Source organism: Desmodus rotundus, chromosome 7, assembly GCF_022682495.2.
Source record: "Desmodus rotundus isolate HL8 chromosome 7, HLdesRot8A.1, whole genome shotgun sequence".
Classification (NCBI taxonomy): Eukaryota; Metazoa; Chordata; class Mammalia; order Chiroptera; family Phyllostomidae; genus Desmodus; species Desmodus rotundus.
In genome coordinates this window covers 15,200,410-15,222,710 of record NC_071393.1, presented here as the reverse complement: position 1 = coordinate 15,222,710, position 22,301 = coordinate 15,200,410, and the positions used below count along the sequence as shown (strand labels likewise).

Genomic DNA, 22,301 nt, shown 5'->3' with positions numbered 1-22,301 from the left:
CCCAGGACTGCCTGTCTTTAATGGCTGTGTCTTTGGCTCGCTGATACCCCTTCTTTCTCTGGCCTCTCATTCATTCATTCGTTCATTCATTCATTCATTCAAGGTCCTGTCCCCGAGAGGTTCTTAGGGGCTTACCGATACAGTTTAGACTCAGTGCTTGTTCATCTAAGATGGCATCTGTCGGGAAGGGACTTGAGAGTCCAAGGATCCACCTCGCTAGGGTGCTCGCCATTCACTCCCCAGGCTCATTTACTGAGCTCGTTTTAAGAGCAGAGGAGCTGAAGGCAGCCCCAGCTGCACCACTTGGCAGCTGTATGACCTGGGAAAGTGACCCATCTTTTCTGTACCTCGATTTCCCCGTCTGTAAAATGGAGGATCACAGGCTGATGGGAGAGTTTAAGGAGGTAGCCTGTCTAGAGTCTTTAGCTGGTAAAGTCTGTAGCTGTTTGCCTTTGGCCAAAGGTCTGGCCATTAATAAACACAATAAATGATGACATGTAATAATCATCATGCCAAGAGTAAACGATGTCGCGCTCCCCTTTAAGAAAGAAATAAAGTGAGGCTCGGAGAAGTACAGAAACTTGAGGTCACACAACTGTGAAGTGTAGCTGTGAAGTGTAGCATACACCGTTTGAACGCCGGCCTCTTGGCTCTCAAACTACAGTCAGTCCTGGGAAGAGGATCGTGCCAACCTCTCAACCCCCGAAAAAACGTGAAGGAAATGAATCAGTAAAACCCAAGGCTGTGAGAGGGGCTTCTGTGCGCGGGGGAATTTACAGACGCTCCCTGCTGGTGGGGGACAGCACTACCTGACCTTCAATCTGGGACCTTCAATCGGTCCCGCGGCATTGGACAGGATCGCCAAGTGGAAGCTAAGGCGGCAGCGGCAGCAAAACCAGCTGCAGTGGCAGGGGCCGCAGCAGAAGCGCCATGTCCGAGTCACCCCCGCGGGGTTCCGAGAGCGACCTTTTCCGGGACACGTGGGTGCGATACTTGGGTGAGAGCGGGGCTAGGGGCGCGGCGACTGCCCCAGCACGTAGCTGGGGAAGCAGGGGTCGGGGGACTCCGGTTCGGGTCCCGGAGAAGGTGGGAGGATCTTAGTTTTTATTCTGCTCAGGCTAGAAATTGAGCTCAGAGAGGGCTAGGGATTTGCCAAAGGTCACCCAGCTGTGGTCAGCCGAGTCCTGTCCTTGGAGTCTCTGCTGGTCCTGTCTCCCAAGTGGAAGCTCGGACCCTGCTTGGAGGAATGGAGTGAGCAGGTTGCCTTTTCTGGCATGCCCGGGCAGTGGTTGTGGAGCCAGAGTATCCGGTCTCCTATCCCAGCTTTTCACTGGCTGGCTGAGCCTCAGTTTCCTCCTTGGCAAAAAGGGGTGGTGGTTGTAAGGGCAGAATGAGATAAGGTGCAGAAAGGCCTGGCACATGGCGAGTGCCTGGTCATTGGAGCTGCCCTTGGTCAGTCACTGCCACTGCCTGTACCCCCATTAGCTCAGATGCTTCTAGAATCCAGATTGGGAAGGGGAGTGAGTGAGTGATAACACTGACTGTACTCAGCTCTCCCATGATGGCCCTGAAGTTGAGGTGGGTATCATGGGTGCCATTTTATAGGCTGGGAAACAGGCTCAGAGAGATAAAATCATTTGTCTAAGGTCATCCAGCTTCTGTTTAGCAGGCTGGGATTCGAACGAGCTCACTGGAGTGCCCCGTTGTGGAACAATCCATAGGCTGCAGGATTAAATGTCCTCTCCTGACCAGGCTACGCCAATGAGGTTGGGGAGGCCTTCCGCTCCATGGTGCCAGCAGCTGTGGTGTGGCTGAGCTATGGTGTGTCCAGCTCCTACGTGCTGGCTGATGCCATTGACAAGGGAAAGAAGGCAGGCCAAGTGAGTGTTAATCTGCCCCTCAACACTCCACCCCAGTCCATTCCCCTCATGGTTTAGTCCACAGCCTTGCATGTGATAAAATCACTGATAAAATCACTGTGGTAAAGCATGTGAACAGTCCGGTTCCTATAGCCTCACCTGGTGCAGTCCCTACCCCAGTCCTGTTTGTAGGATTCGGAACCCCCCACCCCCAGGCCTGTGTGTGACATAGTTTATAACCTAGGCCTGGATGTGGACAAGTCTACCCCCAGCCCTAAATATGGTACAGTCCAGAACCCAATACTAGTGTGGTCTGTCCCTGCCCCTCCCCCACTTCCCTCTTCCTGGTCCAGCCTCATGCCGCTTGTCCACAGGGTTTCCTGACTCTGCTCCTACCCGGTTGAGTTTCTCTTGTGCCCCGCAGGTGCCAAGCCCTGGAGCAAGCCGCAGCACCAGGGTGACCGTGGCTGTGGTGGACACCTTCGTGTGGCAGGCTCTGGCCTCTGTGGCCATCCCAGGTTTCACTATCAACCGGGTGTGTGCAGCCTCTCTCTACATCCTGGGCACTGCCACCCGTTGGCCTCTGGCCGTCCGCAAGTGGACGACCACTGCACTGGGACTGCTGGTCATCCCCGTCATCATCCACCCCATTGACAGGTGGGTGCTGCTTCCAGCCTGAGGGATCATTCACTCCGTGGGTGGAAATGAGCCCTGAGAGGCGTGGGCTGTACTCTCTTTGCACAGAGCAATAGCGGCAGAGGCAGGGCTGGCACTCAGCTCTGAGCTGGCAGGTACTTTGGTAGTAAAGGCAGGGGTTGCCTGGAGGGTATAGGATACAGGACAAGTAAATTCCCAGAAAAAAAAACAACTTAGGATTATAAAACAACCAAAGCAGGCTAGAGCAGGTGCACCCTGGAGGGTTTTATTGACAGAATTGTTTTGTGAAACTGAAAACTTGTTATGCTACTTTCAGGCATGGCTGAATCTAGGCACCCAAATGATGTCATTAGGGGTCTGGGTCTCCTCACCCTACTACCCTTTTCTCTGCCCCACCCCATGTTGGCTTTATTCACTTTCCCCTCATAGGAGCAGAGATGGCCCTTTCCAACCATCTCCCATCCCACCGTCTTAGCAAACCCCATAGGAATCTTCTTAATAGTGACAGCAAAAATCCCAGGGAAGGCTGTCATTGGCCCATTGTAGACTGGGTGCTCACCCTTGAGCCAGTTTCACTTTTCCGATTGGTCAGGCTTGGGTCATGTGCCTGCTCTTAACACCATAGACGGGGCCAGACCAATATGGAGTGGGAGGAGGAGTCTTTCTCTAAGGGAACATAGTTGACCCTGAGGCCCTGAGTGAGTCTTTTACCCTCTCTGTGCCTCAGTTATCCCAACGGAATAAAGAAGAATGTGATAGCTGTCACTTGGATGGCACTTGTGCCCTGTATCTGGAGAGTCCCTTCCTCAGCCCTGACCTCCTGCCTCCCATTCCTCCATTAGCACCCCTTGGTCACCTGCTCATCACCCTTCATTGTCCCGCAGGTCAGTGGACTTCCTCCTGGACTCCAGCCTGCGCAAGCTCTACCCCTCATTGGAGAAGACCAGCTCCTCCTGATCCCACCGTGGTACCTGGCCTGGGGGTTCACCCACTCCCTGCTTTGTTCCAACCTCCTCCTCCTGCCAGGGGATGTGATGCTTGGCTCCCTGGGGTCCAAGGCCCTGGCACCTGAGTGGGTTTGAGCTGGATGAAAACGGAGACAAAGGCCTCAAGGAGCAGCAGCCGTAGCGACTCAGACAGGTGCAGGACCCGAACCCAGTCTGCCTCCATGGAATCCATGATACTGAGAAGGAAAGGACCCTGGGTGGGCCCAGCCCTGCCTTTTGCCAGGAAAGTAACATCCTCCCATGGAGGATAAGGAATATGGCCAGGATCACTTGGCAAACTGGGGACTCAGGACTCCCAGAAGCTCAGCTAAGTCACCCCGTGGCAGCGTGGCTGGACAGAGGAGCAGCAGGCACTGGGAGAACGCAGGTGTGCAGTAGCGGGGACCCTGACGACTGATCCTCTGGCCAGCCCATCTCTAGAGCAGGGGCTGCTGGGGCCTGAAAGGCGGGACAGCCCCAGTCCAATAAATCCTCAAGAAGTTGAGTTGTCTTCTTTTCTGTTGGGGATGAGCAGGGATGTGGTGGAGAGCAGGACTGAGGGCCCTCAGGGATGGAGGCTGACTCCTCAGGCCAGGTGTCGCTCACAGTGGCCAACACTGGGCCTTCTGGTCCTTCCCTGTCCACCAGGGCTCCCCTGCAGATGCCTGGGTGTCCACCCTTAGTGCTGCAGCCTCTCTCAAGGAAGGCATTGCCCTCTTCCTGTGAGTCTCCTTAAGCACCCACGCCTTTGGGAGGGGAGCCTGTTGGGCACCTGAGCTTGAAGGTGCTTGAGATGAAGACAGTCCCCATATGAGTATCACATGGAACTCCCATGAAGGGACGCAAGAGTCCTGGAGAAAAGGGAGTGACCCAGGGCCTGCCCCCCACCCCACTTATCTGCTTCCCCACATCCCCTTGAAAGTTTGACCCAGGCACAGACCGGTTCTGGCCAAGGTCCTGGCCCTCCCCCTCACAGCCCAGGTACAGCCCAGTGGGCTAACCCCACCCCCCAAGAGACCACCTGCACCTGGGCAGGGACTTACAGGGGCTGCGGCCGAGGGACACTGCTGGTGAGACAGGATTGGGATTCAGGGTTTTGGCTCCTCCTGTTGGGGTGTCTGCATCTGCTGGGTGAGTCTGGTGGCCTGCCCCAGAGCTGGGGTACCTGAAGGGATGGGGTGGGCCTTTCTGTGCTGCCCTTCTCTTCCCACACTGGCAGGATCCCATTCCCAAGCTCCCCATGACCTCCTCTGCCCAGTTTCCAGCTGCTTCCCTGGCTCTTAAATGCTCTGAGCACCCCCCCACTCCTCAGCCTTCTCTCTGCCTCCTCCCACACCCCTTTCCAATTCAGCACCATCTCCCCCCAGAGCCACACCCATACCTGCATCCCTGTGACATCTGGGTCCTGCCAGCATTCCTTGCTCACTTCTCTCTTCCACCCTCAGGGTGCCCCCTAAAGCTGGAAGCTGCCCAGGCCAGAGTCAGGCTTCTGTGCTCTTGGGCACAGTCTAAGCTCTCAGCCTCAGGCACCTCCCCATCAGCTGCCCTCAGAGCCTCTCCCCGCCCCCCACATTCCTCAGCTGGAAATCCTTTCCTCTTGGCCAACCTTGAGTTTCCTTCAGAAGCAGCCCCTCTGCCCTCTCCTCTGTTGCCCCTCAACTCTGCCCTACTATGGGCCCCTCTGGCCTTGGCCACCCCACAGGTGGCCCTGCCCCATAAAGAACTACTGGGGCGCACGTGTACAGATGCCTAGCACATACAGGCGCTCATACCAGGAGCTTGCAGGCCTTCTCAGGCCAGGCTGATGGGAATAAGGTCTTTGTTCAGCTAGTCTGTGGCAGGGAGAGACTCCCCCCTGCCTGCCCCCAAACACACACACACCTTACCCCACTCCCTGCTCCACTGGGGAGACTAGGGAGGGGCACATTAGGGGAGGTTTCTGGACAGCAGGCGGACAAACCCGTGGCCTGCGGAGGGGTGCTGGGCTCAAGGTGCTTCTCTGTTCCTAAATGTTTGCTCAGAGACCCAGCAACCCCCTCGGGCAGATCCCATCTTCAGGATGCCGGAGACCTGGGTCCATCTGGAGGTTCACTTCCCACATCCCCTTGCTGTGGGCCAGTGGGTGCGGAGCTAGAGCCACTAGAGCCCGTTGTTAACTTGGTCAGGAGTTGTGTGAGCTGGTGGCTAAGCACAGCCATTATTAAAAATGAAACAATATACACTCAGATTTAAATATATTAGAAACAAGAATTGTAAAAAGTCCTCATCACAAGAAAAAATCGTAATCATGTAGTGATGGATGTTAATTAGACTCGTTGTAGTGATCGTTTCAAGTTGTATACAAATATCAAATCACGTTATACAGCTGAAACTATACAGGGCCCGGCAGAAGTAACGTCAGCTTGAGTGTAGCAGTTGGCAGGGCACTAATATGGGTGTAATAGTTTATAGTTTTAATTTGAACATTTCACCTAAAATGTCATGTGGTGTGCCTGAGTGTGCTATTGTTACGTTACAGAGGTACATGCTTATGATTTTGTGATAAAAGGTTTTGTAATAAAAAGGGGCATTATTTGTGCTGGACCCTGTATAATGTTATATGCCAATTATCTGTCAATAAAAAACAAACAAGCAAAAAAACCCAAAAAACAAAAAACAAGTAGTAAGTGCTCAAAACTTATTCCTTCCTAATTATTTTGCTAGACTTTACAATTGTCTGTGCTCTTGAGGTTATCTACGTCTCTGGTGTGTTTGCTGGAAATGCCCTGTTATTAGTGGGCTACTGCACATCGCTTCTCAAGTCCATGCACCGACCTCACTTGGGTAGCTTGAAACAGGCCACGGTGGGAGTATTTACACCACGGGAATCAACGCATCAGGGTCCCCCGCCCCGGGGAGCCGGTGGTCAAACATTTACCAGCACACCGCCGCCCTGGCCCTCCTCTTCCCCAAGGAGGTGGTCATAGCACCATCTGCCTTTCTGGACCCCATATTCTAAGGCTCAGAGAGGGCAGGTGGCGTGGCAGAGGCCTCACAGCCCAAAGGGCCACAGATAAGACTCAGCCCTGGGCTGCTCTCCCCTCTCCCAATGCAGCCAGGGAGGGAGAAGGGAAAGTGACCTGGGCTGCAGCCCCTGTTGGTCTGGATCCCTTGCTCCAGGTTTCCTCCCACCTGTGGCTGCTACCCCAGCACCTGATGTTTGGGTTCAGACCCTTGTCTCTCTTCCCTGGCTTCTCCCTCTCACTCCAGTAGCTTCTGTCCCCACTTCTTTGCCACCGCACGTCCTATCTGTCCCCTCCAGGCCTGGATGAGGGCAGCAGCCTCTGGCTTGCCCCATTCCAAGCTTCTTTATCTGACCAGCCACTTCTTAAAGAGTTCAGAACCGAGTCCAGACTCCTCATGGTGGCTTGCAGAGCCCTTCATAATCTGGACAACCTGCCCTTGGTCCCCACCCCCAATTTTTATTTCAGCTATTCTTCCCTTTGTGGTTCCTTGGATCTGGCAGTTCTCCTAACTGGGCTTTCTCATACACTGTTCCCTCCAATTGGGACACTCCCTTCCAGCTTTCTCCCACCCTTTCCTGTGGGTGCACCCACCCTCCTGACTAAAGCCCACTCCTTCCTCAGTTCACCCCCTCAAGTTAACCTCTGATCCCTAGGGCTGGCTTGGAAGCCTCCTCTGGGGTCCCTCCAACCCCAAACTTCCTGCATGGCCTGGGAGGATGCAGCAGACCCCTGCTGGGATTGGGGGGATGTGCCTTTTCCTACCCCCAGATCTTTGTCCTATAGTAAGCTGAGAGTTAGATCCCCCAGTGGCCACTTTCACACAATTCTCAGCATCACCACAAGGAGGCAGCACCTCCCAATGTGCCCACGTTGGCTGGTTCAAACTGCCCCTAGGGTTAGTGAGAACAGTATCAATGAACTGCGCCAGGTGCTGTGCTAAGTGCTTCCTGGGTGGTGGCTCATACACTCCAAGCAGCCACATCATGGTTAGGGCCTTGTTTCCTGGACTCGGAGTCACTGGCCCAAACTCACCCAAAACACCCGACATCCCTTGACCTTCCTATCACCTCACGTCAACTTTCCCCCAGCCCGGTTCTGATTCCCTAACTACTGCCTTCAGCCCGCAGCTCTCTGCACAGTCAGGGACAGAGCCGACTCACAGGCTGCGTGACCACGGGCAAGTTGCCTGGTCTCTCTGAGCCCTGGTTTCCTCAAGTCCAACTCTCTGTGCTGACCTCCTGAACCTGCTGTGAGGACTACAGGAGAAAGGGCTCACAAGCCATTCAGCCAGAGCAGGGGACTCACAGAGGGAGCTCCACAAACACTGGCTATTCTTAATGAGGCAAGAGGTGTCACCTCAATGGTGAACGATTGAACTGTTCCATCTGAGGGCAAACCCAGATATCAAGTATGCCAATTACATGGTTCAGGAATTCCATCTCAAAGAATTTATTCAGAGGAAATAATTGGATGATTATGAGATGTACACCTGAGGACGATCATCACGGTCTTACTTGTGCAAACTAAAATCTTGGGATCTCTTTCAATGTCCAACGCATAAAAGAACATCCTTCTGGTTTGATCATGCCAGTGGCTGAACACTTGGCATCTCCCCAAGTGTTCTGATGCCTTCCCTGACTCCCGACAGCCCCCAGGATCCCATCTGAACACCTCGGCCTGGCATTCACAGCCCCTGGGCCTTGCAGGCTCGCCTCTCACCACAGCACATCCCTGCACCCATGTCCTTGCTTCCACTGACCCCTCGCTGTTCCCTGCCTGTGCCCAGCACATCCAGCCTCCGTGCCTTTGCTCAGGCCGTGCCGTCTGCCAGGAATGCCCTCTCCACACCCACTCCCCTCTGTCTCCAGCCTTCCAGGTCAGCTCGCATGGTACCTGCTTTGTGAACCCTCTTCGGCATCCTCTCCCAGACAGAACCATCTTGCTGTACAGCACCCTCCACCATCACGCCCTCCCTCCCATGGACAAGAGTTATGAAATAACACCCACAGAGCACATGAATGGGGTTCTTATTCTGTGCCAGGCACTTTGATAAGCATGATGTTATGCAACCTCCATAAGAGCCTGTGATAATGCCACCATTGTCATCCTACGGATGAAAAAATTAGGTCCCCTGTGCAGTGAGCCTTCCATCGGCAACAACTAGTACTATCCTTATTAAATCCTATGTGAGTGAGGAGGACTTTGGAGCCTTTTGTAAAGTCAGGAGGTGTTGCAGGCAGGTGGGGGTCACAGTGGGGAATGGGGAAGTATGTGGCCTGGGCCCAGCTCAGCCATGCCCTAGACTCACCTGTGGGCTCCAGGTAAGTGTTATTTCTTCCCCAGCCTCCTCTGGGCCAATTTAAGGAGGCTTGTGGGTGGCAGGCAATGTTTTTCTTATGGGGGCTTCCATGGGTACTGTGGTCTTGCTGTTAGGTAAAGTCTGGGCAATGGGGCTCCCTTGGAAGCAGGCGTGGTGAGTGAGGATCCTCCCCCTGCTCTCCCTGCCTCTGAGCTGAGCCTCCCCCTGCCAAGCATGTACCGGGTGAGCCTCCTGGAGGATAACTCACCCCACCCGCCCTGGCCTAGGCTACTGCAAGAGCTGGACTCACCACCCCTGTGAATCCAAGAGTTGTATCAAGACCTGGGGCTCAAGCCAGCATCTCTGTGTCCCTAACTTGCAGCAAGAAAGTCCTGAAAGCCCTGGTGTCTCCCCCAGGCACAGAGTTCAGGTGAGTGTTAAGGGGTTGTGCTTTCCAGGGTCATGTGAAGAGGGGCAGGATGCTGGGCTTTGAAGCACAAGCCCTGCCTACTCTTCTGTGAGTTTCCTTGGACAACTGGCTTCAGCATCGTGTGTCCCCATTGCTCTAGCTGCGCAATGGGCATAACACCTCTTCCACCCACACACTGGGATTGGAGAGGGTGACATCTAGTACAAACAAGTCATTCTTCTTCTCCTTCTTTGTAAAAGTAGGGCCTTAGGGAAATGCTATCATGGGAAAATTAAAAACAATGTCTTTTGAGTAAAGAAAAAACAACACACACAAAACCCTTGGGTTTTCCGATCTACTACTTAACAGCTGTGTGAAGTTGGATGTGTGACTTCACTTCTCTGAGCCCCAGTTTCCTTATCCATAAGGTGGCCATGATGAATGGCCTCCAGTGAGGCATGAGGCGTGAAAATGAGCTAAACTCATAAAGCACTTGGCAGCGTGTGTGGCACACAGAGAGCACTCACCGAATGATAGCTGTGATATTTTATTATTATCGCCAGGCAGCTGCTAGAGCCAGATATGACTTCCTTTGCTTCCAGGAGTTTCTTTAATTGCTTAAATCATACGCTGTATGTTCCAAGGAAAAGAAATGAATGTGGGAGAAATGGGTGGGGGAAGCTGTGCACCCTGAGTTAGGTAGAGCCTTAATGGAAGCATCTCTTACCTACCCAGGGGGGCAGCCACTGCCAGAAATCTGGGGGCTGATTGCCTGAGTCTCTCCAGGAGAGTTCATCCCCTCCAGGACTCTGTTCCTGTCCAAGGTGCTGAAATCTGCCCCGGAGGGCTCCTTCCTGCCACGCACATCTGTGAATTAGCTGCTCCCTACCTCTATTCAACTTCACAAGGATACCTATGAAGATGTACCTTTTTAAAAAACTTCTACTCTTTATGTAAACCGACGATATAAGGACTAGATGTAAAAAAAATAGATACATCTCCAATCCAAATTGCTCATACTTCTTAGGGAAGGAATTCAACTGCCTCAAGAAAAGTGAGGGCAGAGGGTAGATTTACTTTCCTATTTCTTAGGTTTCAGTGATATCTACTTCTTGCTTTTACCTTTGCTTCTTCCTTTTCTGCAACATTGGCACCCTCCAAGGCTGTGCCTCTCCTACCTTTCCTTATCCAACCACAGCATATGAGTCTTTCCCAAAGCAGCTCCTTCTCAACTACTCATTAATGTCCGAGTCAGGAGAACTAATGATCAGTTTCTTCTGGGAGGGTAGACTATATAGAAAGAAAGTAGAGGGTCAGGGGTCTCTGATAACTGAGGCAGTGGCCTAGACAGGGGTGAGCTCCTGGTCGTATTTCTGCATGCCCTCGTCCGGGAGAAGTACCTCCACTGTGAAGCTGATCTTCTTGGTGTGGACAAAGCTATAGGTGTTGTCAAAGCGCAGGACATCTGGAGGGACAGATGGACAGACAAGTAGCTGGCACTGCTTTATACTCCCTGTGTCCCTGACCCATAATTGGAGGAGGACAGGCTGTGTTCCCACCTGCTGTGTTTGCCAAGCTGAGCCAAGTTCCTACCACTACTGTTTTCTTCCCCATGGGAACTGCCACCCCTGAGTAGGGCCTGTAAACAGACACTGGCCTCCGGGCACACGTTCAGGCTGGTTCTAGTTGCATAAACTGGCAACGAGAACAATGGCCACTGCATGACACTTGCATGATGGGATTGGAAGAGGAAAATCTGGGGATGTCAGAGGCTTCCAAGCTCCCTTAGATGAAATGGGGTGCTAGGCCAGGCCTGTGCATGTCCTCTGCCTCCCCAAAGGCACCCCGAGAAGAAGAGGTTGTAATCTCTGCTTCACAGGTGAGCAAACCAAGGACCCAGATTGCAAAGACTTTTGCCTAAGATTACACAGCGACCACAAGGCTGAGGTGGGACCCTGGCCCCACACTCAGATGTGTGGCTCTGGGCAAGCTGACTTACTTCTCAGAGCCCCAGTTTCCTCCTAGGGAGAGTTGCATATACCCTATCATCCCTAGCCTGTGTCCTGTGGTTCAAGGGCTCTGAACCCTTTCAGGGCCTGTGGGTCTCTGGCTCTTGGTGCACAGTAGGTGCTCATGAGTGTGGACCAAATGAGCAGCCTTATGAATGAATGGCACTAACCCAGGCTGTGTGTACCTGGGTGGTGGTGGGGGGGGTCACTGCTCCTCTAAACTGTGGGATAGGTGACTTCAGCTTTCGGAGCTGGGTCCCAGCTGGGGCAGACTTACAGACGCCAGCTTCTGAGCAAGTGAGGCTCCCGTCCTCAGGTACCATGTGGGCGTTATAGCGCTGACTGGGCAGAACCTCTGTCATATCCCCTGCTCGCTGCCGCTCCCCCATCTTGGTCTTCAGGAAAACCCCAAAGCCGATATCTGCACCGTCAGATGAAAACTGCCACCTATGTGTGGGTGGGAGGACAGGGACAGGTTACTGCTCAGTCTGATGGGTCCCTGAGAGTCTATTACCCAGCCAGGCATGGGTCGGTGGCCTGTCCCTACCTGAGGACACAACCTGGGAACAGGATCTCGTACTCCACTTGGTGCGAGGAGCCGCGGCTGATCTGCACTGAGTGCTCATACTGAGTCTTCACCTGGTCCCGCACGTACATGGACTTGGGGATCTCCCCACCATAGTTGATCTGCAGGCACGGGATGGGATGGGATGGGCTTGCTCCCCTCTTCCAGCTATTGCATTGTTCATGCCGCTTCATCTACCTGAAATGCTCTCACCATTTCCTGGAAGTATCTTGCTCATCCTGTGCTACCCCACTCCATCCCTCCCCACCCCTTGACCCTCCAGGTTGGGTCAGGGCCTTCTCTGGAAACTTCCTTTTCCAGCTCATTCCTCTAAGCCAAAATTTTCTTAGTCCTTGTTTGCCTGCACAGCTGCTGAGAGCCCTGTGGGGGCAGGGCTGAGCTCACAGGTGTCTCTCCATAATCATTTGTAGAATGAGTGAGTAAGAAAGGCTCCACCCCTCTCCCCTTCCCTGTCTTGGGGCTCTTTGTACCTTAGTTAAACATTTGGGGTTCCCATCTGGGTCAGTCAGGGTCCCCCCAAAATGGGCAGGCAGTTCCTCAGGACTGATGTGTTTCAGCAAACCTTCTTTCCAGTTGTCTGGGGGCAGAAGGGTTGAAGGGCAGTTATCAGGCATGAAGGAAACCTGTCAGCAGTCCCATTCCCATATGAGGCCCAGAGGTTGACTGGTAACCAACTGAAACCAATAAGGAAGAAGGTGTGAAAGCCTTAGTCACCAGAGATAGGGAATAAGGCAGAGGCAACTGGATAGACTTTACAATGTAAGACCCACCTCACCTTTGAGACGGAGGAGCCTCTGACTGCAGGGGATGTGTGGATCTCTGGATAGGTGATAGACCAACCTCACTCCAAAGCTCATGCACAGAACTCAGGGAATGGAACTCAAACTACTTACTTCCCAACACTATAATTTTTCTGCGAGTGTCTTCACTTAGGAAGGGCTTCATGAGGTTGTAGCCCACGGGGAAGAGTTTGGTGGCTGGAAAGATACAAGCAAAGATAATGGGGAGAAAATAATTCTATTGAGCCATTCTCTCCATAACAGTCATAGCCAACAATATGGAAGAATCATGAATTACCTTGGAAAATTTCAATGCTCTGCCCCTGACAAACCAATCAACGAATTGGTTAACTAATAAGCAACAACTAACCAACCATTTAATGATCCAGTGTATAAACCAACCAACCAGCCAACAAATTGCAAATCAATTCACTTTCTAACTATCCCACCAATTGCCTACCAACCAATTAGCCAACCTACCAAGTAGCCAAGCAACCAATGAACACATCAGCTAATCAGCAAACCAATAAGCCAATTAAGCAACCAATTAACTGCCCCACCAACTACCCTCTCCAGCCAGTCAACCTTTCAAATAACCAACAGCCAATCATCCAAGATCCAGCCAAACAACAGACCAGCCAGTCAACTAACCAATCTGCCAACTTGCCACTCATACAACCAACCAACCAACCAACCAACCAGCTAACCAAAATGCCAACCAGTCACTCAATCAACCAACCAAACTAACAACTATCCAACCAGCAAACCAATCAACCAACCAATTAACCAGCCACCCGTCAAACACACATCCACCCTTCCATCTGCCCACCCTAAATGACAACCACCCAAAAACCCATTGAGCATCTACATGGCCCCAGGCCTGTGAGAGATACAACAGAAATGGAGAATCAGAAGACGCTGACTTCAAGGGGTGGACAACCCAGCAAGGAAAATAGGATGAACACACACAAGACAACTGGTGGCCCAGGAGTCAGCAGACAAGAAAGGCCAGACTGGGCTGCACCAGTCACCAGTGTCAGAGGCAGTTTGCTTAGGGAGAGACCAAAGAGGCAGAAAAGTGATGGGCGATTCCCGGAACAGCTGCGGTTGGAGCTGCCTCCTTTTGCAGCAAGGCCAACCGTAGAAGCTTCCATTTATGGAGCACTCACTCTGTTCCAGGCACTCTAAGTGATTTGCATGCAGCCAAGCAATCAACCTCTCTTGCTACAACCTAGGGAAGAAGGCAATATTATCATCCCCAGGGTACAGGTGAGGAAAAAGAAGCACAGGGAAGTAAAGTCACTTGCCACACACCTTTCACAATGAACATGAACTTTAGGGTCTCCGGATAATTCTCTTCAAGGAGGCTAAAGAACTGTGGAACCAAGAAAGACCCCATCAGAGCCCACACCTCCTCTTATTCTACTCCCATCACCTTTGCAATCTCCCTTCTGGAGGGTTCACAGCTCTGGAGAGCCGTGGAGTTTCCTTTCTTTCCATTTCCTCTACTGGCCCCTAGAGGGGAACCTCTCCCCTCAGCCCATTGCAACCACACCATATTAATCATTTTAAAGTAAAATTATAGTAATGATAGTATAGTAATAATAACGAATACTGTTTATTAAGTGTTCACTATTTGCAAGCACCGTGTATACACTTTACATATCAGTTCACTTAAATATCTCTCTAAAATGCAGGCAATCAGTCTCCCTCAAAACTTGTCCAAGTCACAGAGCAGGGAAGACAGGACTGGGGAGGCTTTGGGGGAAGCTGGCCTCTACGGTCTCAATACAGTGTTGTCCCTGAGGCCTGTGGGGTCTTCTAGGAAACAATATCAGTGGGTGTGAGGCACATGATGGAACTGAAGCACATGATGGGCCCAGGGAGGCTACCAACTTGTACCTAATCTTGGCTATGAGTGAGCAGCCAGGGCACAGCAAGCCAAGCTGGTTGTTAAAGCAATCGGGGGTGCTCTGGGGCTTTGTCCTCACCTCCTGGTACACTTCCACCAGCGGTTTCCAGAAGTGCTTCAGTCCCAGGCCCTCGCAGTCAAATATCATCACAATGGTATTAATCTTCTTCCCCAGCTGCAAGGATGAGAGCAAGGACCGGTTCCAAGGTTCAGGGTGCGGACTCAGAACTTGGGACATGGTGACCCTAGCACATGACACCTCAGGGTTTCTCCCAGTGCCCAGCTCTGTCTTCAGAGGAGTGATCAAAAACACTGAATACATTATCTATCCATCTATTCATCAGCTGACCCATCCATTCACCCATCTATCCATTGTCTGGTTGGGGAGACTGACAGGCAACCAGGTCACCGTGGCCCTGAGATGGGCTGGGATGGGACAGCATGGGAGCTGTGGGAACACATGCTAACCCATAAGGGGGCCACCAAGAAAGTGGCATTTAAGTTTGAGACCTTAAGCATAGGTGGAGAAAGCCAGAGGAAGTGTGGCAGGCAGGTGTGTATGCTGGGGGTAGGGTTTCAGACAGAAGGAAGAGCAGGGGCAAAGATGCAGCAGGGCTAACAATAACTAGCACAGTTGAGAAATACGTTAGGCCCTGCACGCTAGGCCATGTACTTGCATTATCTCATTTAATCTTTGCAACCATCATTTATTACTATTCATTTTCTAGGTGAAGCAACAGGCTCAGAGAGATGACTTTTCAAGGCTGGGAAGTGGCAGAGCTGGTGTTTGACCCCACAGCCCTCTGACCATAACAGTGGAATGGGTGCGACTCCTGGGACCATGTCACCTGGTGGCCTCACTGGCCCCAGCTGCCCGCCCCACTCAGCCTGGGCCTCACCCGCTCCGTCTGCAGGTCACACTCATGCAGGATGCGCTCGCAGTCCCTCATCTTGGTCTTGAGCAGGTCCTGCTTGGTGACCGAGAAGAGCAGGCCCTTGGGGTCCAGGGGCCCGATGATGTCATACCAGACAGGGCAGCCATCACGGTCATAGCCACAGAGGCCCCCAGGCATGTATTTCTGGATCACCTGGGCATGGGAAGATACATGGCTTTTGGCATCAGGCACCTCTCTGGAGACCCCCAAACCGGGCTGACCTGTGTTCCCCGAGCCCACACACAGCGTGGAGGGCGGCGCTACAGTCCTGGTGAGAAAACTGCGGGCCTGTAGGGAGGGCCTTGCTCACAGCAGGCACACAGCACAGCCAGGCCTCAGCAGGGCCTGGCCCGAGGCCTCTGGGCTCCTCAGTTACGCCTCCAACGTCTCCCACGCCCCTTTTTGGAGAGATACAGACACTGCTGCTGCCTGGCTGTGCATCCTGAGCAAGTGGGCCCCCTCTCTGGGCGCCATTCCACTTCCTCTACTGTAAAATGGCTTGAATAGTTCCTCCCTTCTGGGGTTGTTGGGGTAAGTCCCCAAGATCATGTTGGCAAAGCACAGAGTCTGGCCTAGAACTCATACTCCATAAATAAAACTGACCACTGACCATTGCTTTCCTACGATGTCAGTGGTGGGACTGTCTTCCCAGCACCTTGGTGAATAAGTTTCCTTCCCACCCAGACAGGATGCTTTGAGCAAGGCCCTCAGGGTGAGGGTGCAGGGGCACAGGCTCACTGAGGTGGTGAAGAGCCAGGCTCAGGGACAGACAGGCCTGAGCTCAAATCCCAGCCCCACCTCAGGGCTGTGGGCCTTTGCGTAAGCCGCTTAATCTTTGCTGGGCCTCAGTGTCCTCATCTGTAAAATGGGACAATAGTATCTACCTCAAGGGTTGTGAAGATTAAATGAGCTTACACAGGTAAAGCCTTAACCCAGGCCTGGGCCTCATAAGCCCCCAGGAACTGTTCAATATTGTTACAGGAGAGGTACCTGCTGACCCAGGGGGTTCCAGAGGCTTCTCAGGCTGGCTGCCCTTCATCCCCAGTGACCCAGAGGCCACTTAATGGTATGTCTGTGGAAGATTGGGGTGTGTGTGTGGTGGGGGGTGTTGGCTCACCTCTGGGGGCTCCCAGTTGAGGATGTGGTCAATATCCATGGTCTTCCGGAACTCCATGTACTAGAGAAAGATAGTGGTAAGGCTCCACCAGGCTTCCAGCACCCCAGAGGAAGGGATGGAGCAGAGGCGGGGGGCATGCACTGCCCCCTATGAAGCCCCCTCCCAAATCTCCGCGGGGACGGGTCTCACCTTGCGGAGCATGGCCTCTGATTTCTGCAGGTCGAAATTCCGAGCTGTGGGAACAGGGAAGGGAGGAATGAGGTGGGGAAAAGACTGCCTTGCGGTCACCTTGTCCTGGTCCTGGGCAGTGGGAGCTATGGAGGGCACTGGGGGCCTGGGAGGGACTTCTCTTCCCTGTGCCCTCTCCTCTCCTGGACCAAACATGTGGAGCAAGGTGATGTGGTTGGAGCCTGAGGGCCCGTCGTCTGAAGCAGTTGGGACCAGGCTCCTGTTGCTGCCCCTTCACCGTGAGCGATCCCACCGCTGCCCTCACCTCGGAGCCAGCGCAGGAGGAAATAGTCGTCAGGGTTGGGCAGGGCAGGCAACACGTCCTGGACATTTTCTCGGAACTGGGAAGGGAGATGCTGGTTAAAGTGGTTTTCTCACGGAGCCTTGGCTCCCAGACCCAGTGAGATGAGTTTGCCCCCACCCTCCTTTTCTTCCACGTGCACCTGGCCCACGATGACGGAAGGATGGGCAGGCAGGTGAATACGAAACATAGGTGATTGGATGGGTGGGTGGATGCACAGGTAGGACAGAAGGAAGGATATATGGGTGAGTGAATGGATAGAAGGAAGAATGAATGGATGGATGAGTGGGTAGGTGAGTGGAAAAAAAAGGAGAAAACAATGAATGAGTGGATGGAGAAAAGGAGAGATGGGTGGGTGAGTAGAAGAAAGGAGAGTTTGGTAGGTGAATGGTCAGAAGGAAGAATGGATAAATGGGTGGGTGGGTGTGGGAGGATGGGTGGATGGAAGAATAAGTGGGTGGGTGAGTGGACTGGAGTCTGGATATACAGTAGCCCCCCCTTATTCACAGAGGATACATTCTAAGACCCCCCGTGGATGCCTGAAACCATGAATAGTACTGAACCTTATATGTCTTATGGTTTTTCCTATACCTACATAGCTATGGCACAGTTTAATTTATAAATTAGGCACAGTAAGAGATTAACAACAGTAACTAACACTAAAGTAGAACAACTATAACAATATCCTCTAATAAAAGTTATGTGAATGTGGTCTCTCTCTTTCTCTGATAACCAGCCTGATAACAGAGACGTCCGTCTACTAAGTGGCCAGCAGGTGGACACTCTGCACAAAGAAATGATTCTCACGTAGGGAGGGACAGACCGGGAAGGCAGGAGATTTCCTCACGCTGCTTAGGACAGTGTGAAATTGAAAATCTAGGTATCGTTTATGTCTGAAATTTTTCATTTCATGTTTTCAGACTGCTGTTGACAGTGGGTGACTGAAACCATGGAGAGCGACGCCGTGGACCGGGGAGACTACTGCATTCTTCATTCCGTCCACGTGCTAGCCCACCAAGGCTTCCGCCTTCCTTTTTTCTTATCCCATTTTCTACAAAAGCTTGGTTAAGGATCGTGTGCCCTCATCCCGACTGACCGTGGGGGTGACACACCCTGCTCTGTCTCTCTGGCTCTTATAGACAGACAGGTCATCTCTCGGGGTCCTGAGGGGGAATGCGACCAGAGCCAGAGGGCAGACCACCTGAGGGGCAGGGGTGGAGGTGGGGCGGCGGCTTTCAGACAAAGCTGTCTGGGTCTGGCTCCTGCATGAGAAGAAGTCAGGCTTGATCTGTCACCCACACTATTGACTGAAAGTGCTGCTGTTTCCTGAGCCCCTTCCCTGGAAGGGTCACTGGACACTGTGAGACCTAACCTTGGGAGAGGTGACAGCAAAGAGACAATGTCAAGGACACAAGGACACGCTGGGCCTATCAAGTAAGGCAGAGGTACAGCCACCACCCGTCTTCTGCCCCTCAGCCCCTTTCCTTGGCGCCCCAGGGAAAGGGGCTCTCACCTTGGCTAGGCCCTCTGCCTGCTTGGGGCTCAGGTCTCCGACTCGGCCGCTCATGGTGCTGGGTGAGGCTGGAGGAGTAGGGGCCACTGCAGGCAGAGGCCAAGCTGAGTCTGTGGCTCTGATCCAGCTGGGCTTTTGCCCCCACTCCTGGGTGTGGCTCCAGGTGCCTCCTCCTTGGACAACTGTTGAATGGCACATTACATAATTGGGATTAAGTGAGGTCCAGTGTTTGGCTCTGGAACAGGTCTGAGGGGACGGCAGACATGTGAGGACATGCAAGAGGTCCCCTGCCAGGTGGGGAAGGCTGGGAGAGAATGGGACTGGCCTCCCACCGCATGGGAGCCCAGGCTGAGGGCCTACAGAATCCCCATCAGTGTTCCCAGGCCTCCAGGGGCCACTGTCCTGGAGAAGGGGGATAACTTGGGGGAGTGGAAACAGCACCCTTTCTCCTTGAGCCTCAGTTTCTCCATCTCACTAAAGAAGAGACTCCACACGGAGGCCTCTGGGAAAGACACCACCCACCCAGCTCTGACAGGTAGGACTCAGGGACTTGGTTAGTTTAGTAAAGATTTCATTCACTCTGTCTTGGAAGGAGGCTCACGTCGTATTGCAACAAGCATTCATATGAAAGAAGACACAGGCTGGGGCAGCAAAATAGAATTCAAATGGCCTTCCTGAAGGTTTGTTTTCCCCAAAGGGCCGATGCTGCTTTCCCTGGTGTCTTTCAAATTTCATCGTGCAGTGCTGGCCCTGCACCTTCAGTGTGGGGAAGGGCTGAGCACCCTCCCCCTGCAGCCCGGTCTTTCCATTGCTGAGGGCTTGTCCAGAATCCCACATCTGCCGGGCCCTCAGGGAGAGCTGGAGCGTGGTGACGGCCTTCGGACGGTAAAGGTGTTTCTTGGTATTTTCAACACCTGATTAGTGAGGGGCACCCGCCATCTGTGACAGGTGATGAGAAAAGCCCAGAAGGTCCCCCTGTCCTTTTATTTCCATCACGATGCCTGATAACATATCGTTAGAAGTGACTGCAAGGCCTGGCCCCACTCACCCATAAGACCTCCATTTTAAGATGACATCTCCAAGTGTCACTTGCCTCATTTATAGAATGGGGACATGGGCCAACACTCGCCCTGCCCTCCTTACGTGGTTGGAGGGAAGATCTAATGAGACATGGGTCATGCACACCTAAGGAATTGTTCTCCAGCTGTCAGAAGCTCCAAGACAGCATCGACCCCATCGTCCACTACCGCCCATAGAGAAATCAGGAATGCATCTGCTTGAGACCGCAGCACGCCCGTGTGGCCACATCTTCCAGGTTTGAGGGTACCACAGGGGCTGAAACCACCCCTGGGCTAGCGTGATCCATTCTGCCCAAGGGGTCCCCCAGGTCCCCTACCCCTAGGGTATCCTGGGTCCCCCCCTCTGGGCTATCTCAGGCCTCTTTAGGCCAGCCAATGTGACTTAGTGCTGGACACCTCCCTTGCTCTGGGCCCCTGATAGAGTTGGGTCCAGGAGGAGAAGGAGGGGCCAGCTTTGGCGATCTCCATTCTGGCTGGGGCGCCTGCTGCGCACACTCAGGAGCAGTTAGGTAACTCTCCACACCCCGTCCCTCCCCACTTCACATTCCAGCCTCTTTCTGCAAACCCTCAGCCGTTCTCCATGCCCACTTCCTGCCCGGCTGGCAGCCTGCAGAGATTGGGTTCCACCACTGCTCTGTCATTAGCCCCTAATCCTGAGGCTTTCTCACCAGTCTCCTTTCTCACACTAATCCCTCTCATGTGAGGTGCCCCAGGTACTTCTGGGGACTTCAGGGGTTGGTCAGGAGGGGGTTTTGGGGGTCTTTCCAGGAGCTGTGGGCCTTCAGAGATACCCCTAAGTGCTCTTCCTGACCCAGACTACAAATAGGCACAGAGCACCTACTGTGTGCAGCGATCATCATCATCCACCAGAACTTTCTGCGATGATGGGGATGTTGTACATCAAGGCTGTCCGACTGGGCAAACTTGGTAGCCACTAGTCATGTGTGAAATGTGGTTAGTGAGACTGAGGGCCTCCAGTTTCAAATGAATTGAAATTTAATCTGATCAATTTGACTTTAAATCACCCTTTACGTTTGTGGCTACTGTACTGTACAGCGAAGGTTTATTGCATTAACCGAAGGCTTATTATATGCCTGGCTTCCTTGTAAGTGCATTACCTCATTTAAACCTCAGAACTCCCCTGGGGGATAGGTGCCATTATTAAGCCCATTTTACAGATAAGCAAACTGAGGTATGGGAAAGTTAATTAACTTATGCAGTTAAACCCATGCGATTAACTGCTCTGCTATTGGGCTGTTAGACTATTTGGCTCCAGTACTTTCCGCACTAATCAGGGACAGGACCCAGGCACAGAAGTTACCCAGTGGGATGCAGGTGGCCTTTGAGCCAGACCTTGAAGGAAGGGACAATGCCAATTAGTGGAGATCAGAGTGGAGGAAAGGGCATCGCAAGTGGAAGGGATGGCATGGGTGAAGGTGTGGACGTGGGAAAGCGAAAAGCACGTGGAGGGGACAGGGCAGTAAACAAGATGGATTAGGTCCCTGCCCCACGGAGCTCACGGGTCCCACTGGTCGAGCATTTCCTCTGTGCGGAGAGCCTTGCCTCATCATCATCAAACCATTTAGAAACAGGCAGGGGAACCCCCATTGGACAGTCAAAGAAGTGGAAGGTCCGAAGGATTAAGAAACTTTTCTGAGGTCAGTAAATGGAGAGCCAGGACTGGAACCCAAGCCTGTTTGACTCTGGATCCCTAGCCCAGCCCTGCCTTCCCTCAGAGGGCTTAACATTGTGCCTGGAATATCCTAAGTGTTCAATAAGCGGTCTAAATCATCGTCGTGTGTCCCCTAGGGCCGCAGGGTGTCTTGAGGCCAGCAGAATTACTTTGTCTCCCCCGAAACAAAGGCTCCGGCAAAGGAGAACTCCCCCACCCCCACCCAAAGAACACATCGTCTCCAAGTAAGTCCCCAGATTGGGTTTTGCTCCTAGTTTGCCAAGCTCTCAGGGGGCCATGGCAACAACCGCAACATGAGCAAACGACTGCAGGGTGGTAGACAGGGCTGCCCACGCCACACCCTGGAACCCCTCCTTCTGGGCAGTTACTAAGAAATGGGCAAGGGCTGCCACTCTGTCCTCAACGGGCACATTCCCGCCTGCCTTCCCCTAGAGGGGTTGCACCAGAACCAGCTGGGCGAGTGCCGAGGAGGTCCAGAGGGTGCAGGAGCCTCACCAAAGGGGTGAGCGTTGCTGGGAGGAGGCAAGTTAGTGTGTGTGTGGGGGGGAGGGCAGGGGGCTCAGATCACAGGAAGGTGAGACAGGGGTGGCCTAAAACAGGAAGATGGGAAGGGAGCCGGGGGCATCTCGCCCGAGTCCCAGGGTTGCCCTGAAGAACACCTTCAAGGGAGTCTACGTTCCGTATTTTACTCGTGGGCAGTTTCATTTCCTTTATTAATTAAAAGATACGTGAGTGTGATATAATTCTCGTAACACAAATCCGCCGTTCCTAATGTATACAAGTCAGTGATGTTTCATAGATCACGAGGCTGTGCGACCATCACCACTCTCTAATGACCAAACATTTTCATCACCCAGCCCCCCCAACAAAAAAAACCCGAACAGAAACAACACCAAACAACCCTGTACCGTTAGCAGTCGTTCCCATCTCCCGC

The 22,301-nt window shown here is 52.9% G+C and overlaps 2 protein-coding genes and 1 long non-coding RNA gene across 3 annotated transcripts; 1 reads left to right on the top strand and 2 right to left on the bottom strand.

Annotated features, from left to right (window-relative positions):
- The first annotated feature begins 685 nt into the window (after positions 1–685).
- On the top strand, positions 686–4,007 carry MTFP1 (mitochondrial fission process 1). The gene is made up of 4 exons (XM_024567047.4): positions 686–997; positions 1,753–1,880; positions 2,284–2,516; positions 3,401–4,007. Exons 1-4 carry the CDS (start codon positions 931–933, stop codon positions 3,471–3,473), a joined length of 501 nt encoding a protein of 166 aa, XP_024422815.2. The 5' UTR covers positions 686–930; the 3' UTR covers positions 3,474–4,007.
- On the bottom strand, positions 3,932–5,004 carry LOC123480388 (uncharacterized). The gene is made up of 3 exons (XR_006656380.2): positions 4,884–5,004; positions 4,546–4,667; positions 3,932–4,020 (listed from the first exon to the last, which is right to left on the bottom strand). It is a non-coding gene; the product is annotated as an uncharacterized lncRNA (long non-coding RNA).
- Positions 5,005–9,755: 4,751 nt separating this feature from the next.
- SEC14L3 (SEC14 like lipid binding 3) lies at positions 9,756–18,748 on the bottom strand. Its single transcript, XM_024566886.4, has 12 exons — positions 18,596–18,748; positions 17,047–17,122; positions 16,743–16,786; positions 16,554–16,613; positions 15,401–15,589; positions 14,581–14,676; positions 13,904–13,964; positions 12,704–12,787; positions 12,281–12,387; positions 11,772–11,911; positions 11,502–11,671; positions 9,756–10,680 (listed from the first exon to the last, which is right to left on the bottom strand). Exons 1-12 carry the CDS (start codon positions 18,647–18,649, stop codon positions 10,559–10,561), a joined length of 1,203 nt encoding a protein of 400 aa, XP_024422654.1. The 5' UTR covers positions 18,650–18,748; the 3' UTR covers positions 9,756–10,558.
- Positions 18,749–22,301: the final 3,553 nt, after the last annotated feature.

Coding starts and splice junctions, on each gene's coding strand:
- MTFP1 (XM_024567047.4), top strand. CDS start 931: ATGTCCGAGTCACCCCCGCGGGGTTCCGAGAGCGACCTTTTCCGGGAC. Junction 1,881..2,283: donor AGGGAAAGAAGGCAGGCCAA/GTGAGTGTTAAT, acceptor TGTGCCCCGCAG/GTGCCAAGCCCTGGAGCAAG. Junction 2,517..3,400: donor ATCATCCACCCCATTGACAG/GTGGGTGCTGCT, acceptor ATTGTCCCGCAG/GTCAGTGGACTTCCTCCTGG.
- SEC14L3 (XM_024566886.4), bottom strand. CDS start 18,649: ATGAGCGGCCGAGTCGGAGACCTGAGCCCCAAGCAGGCAGAGGGCCTA. Junction 13,965..14,580: donor TGGTGGAAGTGTACCAGGAG/GTGAGGACAAAG, acceptor TTGGTTCCACAG/TTCTTTAGCCTCCTTGAAGA. Junction 11,912..12,280: donor ACCCCAAATGTTTAACTAAG/GTACAAAGAGCC, acceptor CCGTGCCTGCAG/ATCAACTATGGTGGGGAGAT.